This window comes from Berghia stephanieae, chromosome 1, assembly GCF_034508935.2.
Source record: "Berghia stephanieae isolate SIO BIC M18660-M18661 chromosome 1, UCSD_Bste_1.3, whole genome shotgun sequence".
Taxonomy (NCBI): Eukaryota; Metazoa; Mollusca; class Gastropoda; order Nudibranchia; family Aeolidiidae; genus Berghia; species Berghia stephanieae.
Window position 1 is genome coordinate 104,304,588 of NC_088360.1, and position 2,500 is coordinate 104,307,087.

At 37.8% G+C, this 2,500-nt stretch overlaps 1 protein-coding gene across 1 annotated transcript in view; it reads right to left on the reverse strand.

Moving 5' to 3' along the window:
• Window positions 1-2,500, reverse strand: part of LOC144965081 (uncharacterized) — a 13,012-nt gene that overhangs the window by 8,465 nt on the left and 2,047 nt on the right. Inside the window, exon 2 of the mRNA XM_078899999.1 lies at window positions 1,698-1,779. Within this exon, the coding sequence (XP_078756125.1) occupies window positions 1,698-1,716 (19 nt within the window). The 5' untranslated portion in view covers window positions 1,717-1,779. The remainder of the gene's footprint in view (window positions 1-1,697; window positions 1,780-2,500) is intronic.

Here is a 2,500-nt window from a genome sequence, read left to right on the forward strand (position 1 = left end):
GGACAACATAATTTGTGATTCCTGTTGACGTGAGGCATTGTTTTTTTTTTGGTTTTTTTTTTGATGGATAATAGTATATTCCTTCACAGAATGCCCAGTCGATGGCATTTCAAAATGTCGTGTGGAATTAACCAGTAGATTTTTGACCAATCAAAACATGGAATTTTTGTGACATACCTTCACATGTGCTTGGACAATCATAGTTGGTTGTTTATAAACTATAACGTGAATGAAATCGACCTCTCTCTGGTAATAGTTATTGTTTTTTATACCGTCAAACGGATGACTAATTATCGCACAATTTTCTCGATCATGCTCAACGAGTTTGAGTTTACGCAATGTTTTCTCTGTTGGTTCTTTTCATCAAGTGGTAGAATACCAGCTGTGTTACTTAGACACATAACATTGATAGTAAAATCTGTGTAGTTCGCTATGTTTACTAATCACTATCATTGTTTTCATTATGAATACTGTCCAAGATGCGTGGTTATCTAATTGTGTCCATCGCGTAATTAAAAAAAAAATCTCTGTAATTCATTATGACAAAATATTTCCAAATTATGTTACAGTTAGTCAGTTAGTTGTAGTAGTCCTTCACAGCCATTAGGCACATGGAGCCGGAGTTTATCCCTGTTTCAACGGACAATAGCAATTGCTTGCTACCCTTTGGATTGGACGCTAGTCTTTCTCAAAGTACTTTCCGCCAGATTTAACAGACCCAGCTACCCCATAACTGTTAGGTGAAAAGGGGGGTGGTTCAGAAAAATAAATCTCAACTGCACCCGGGGTCGATCATGGACTCTTTGACTCTGAAGCGAGTACTCTACAGAAATATTTCTGTCGTCTATCTGGAATTTAGTAATGCATTTAATTTATGTCTTTATTGTTTTTTTTTTGTTGTCGGCTGAAGAAGGGTTTTGAACCCGAAACGTTCCTTGTTTGGTATTTTGTTCTATTCTAAAGCTGTTGTTATATTCATTTTTGTTTATTACTTTTACAGTCCACAACGTCTAGCAGCCTAGTATCACTCAAGCGACGCAAAATATTGTGAATTACAACAGTGTTATGGGCAGCGGTGGCTCAGCGGTGCGGTCTTTGCTTCGAACCCGGAAGGTACCGAGTTCGAATACCCGCTACGTTGTGTGACCTTGAGCAAGTCACCTCGCCTTAGCTCAGTCTGACGCCTGGGTTATTCCAGTCTTCTAGAGACAACTTTCCCCTATAGGATGAATAAAGGAAATTAAAAAAAAAATTTATAACAGGCCCATAAATGCGTTGGGCTATCAGACCTGCAAATCTGTGTACATAGATCCCGACCAAATGTCGTTTGAGACATTGGGTCACTTTTTATGTAGCTATGTGGTCTTTCGGATCGGAAACTCCTGGGTTCGAGCCTCGCTTGGCGCATGGTAGAGTCCTTTGAAAAGGCTCTTTACTCACATTCTCTCACCGTACTTGGGTGTAAAGCGAATACCTGGCCGTTAACAGCGTTGTCTCTGTCCGAAAAAAGATTGTAATATTGCATAACAGGCGTCATGTCTCGTCCTACATGTTAAGTGTTTCTGTTGGCCCGGGACCCCCTGTAAAGCGTTTTGAGCACGTTTAGGGGATATTGCCCTATATAAAAGCTAATTTTTTTTTATCAAGGAAGAATGAATCAATGAATAATTCAGTTCATGTCAATAATCAACACACACTTTCCATAAAATACTCCATGGTTCTCTGGTCCTCCCATGTTTCAATCTCAAACAAGCTTGCTCCGAGGGAGCTACACGATTTCTGAAAATAAGATATATGAATAAATGAAAATAAGATAAATGAATAAATATGAACCGTCGAATCACAACCGACGTGTACTAATTTGCAGGTCTGATAACCCAAATTGTTATAGGCTCATTATTGTAATGGAAATACTCTCAAACCAACGCAAAATATCGTCCATTACAACAATGATAAATCAAGCCCATAATTGCGATTGGTGTTCAGACCTGAAAATATGGGCACTTCAACCGAGTCGAGCTGAACTAAATATTAAAAAAGGGTTTTTAACTTTAATAATTTTTTTTATTTAAAAATAAATCATCTTAAGAAGTTCTTCAGAGCCATGCGTTTTGAGGTTCGACAAAAGGCGCTATATAAATATGTTTATTGTTATTGTTATTATTATTATTATTATTATTAGGCCCATGAAGCCGGAATTTATCCCGGTTTTCATAGCGTGAAATGGAGAGTAGAAAGTGCATGCTACCATTTGGATATGACGCTAGTCTTTCGCAAAGTGCTTTCCCCCAGGTATAACAGACCCTGAAACTTAATCACAGATTTACAAGGAGATAAGAAGAGAAAATATCGACTTCTTTCTGGGATCGATCTGTATCTGTATCTGTCTATGTATCTCTATCTGTCTATGTCTCTCTGTATCTATATTAGTATCTGTATCTATATCTGTATCTGTATCTGTATCTGTGTCTCTATCTGTATCTGTATCTATGTCTGTATC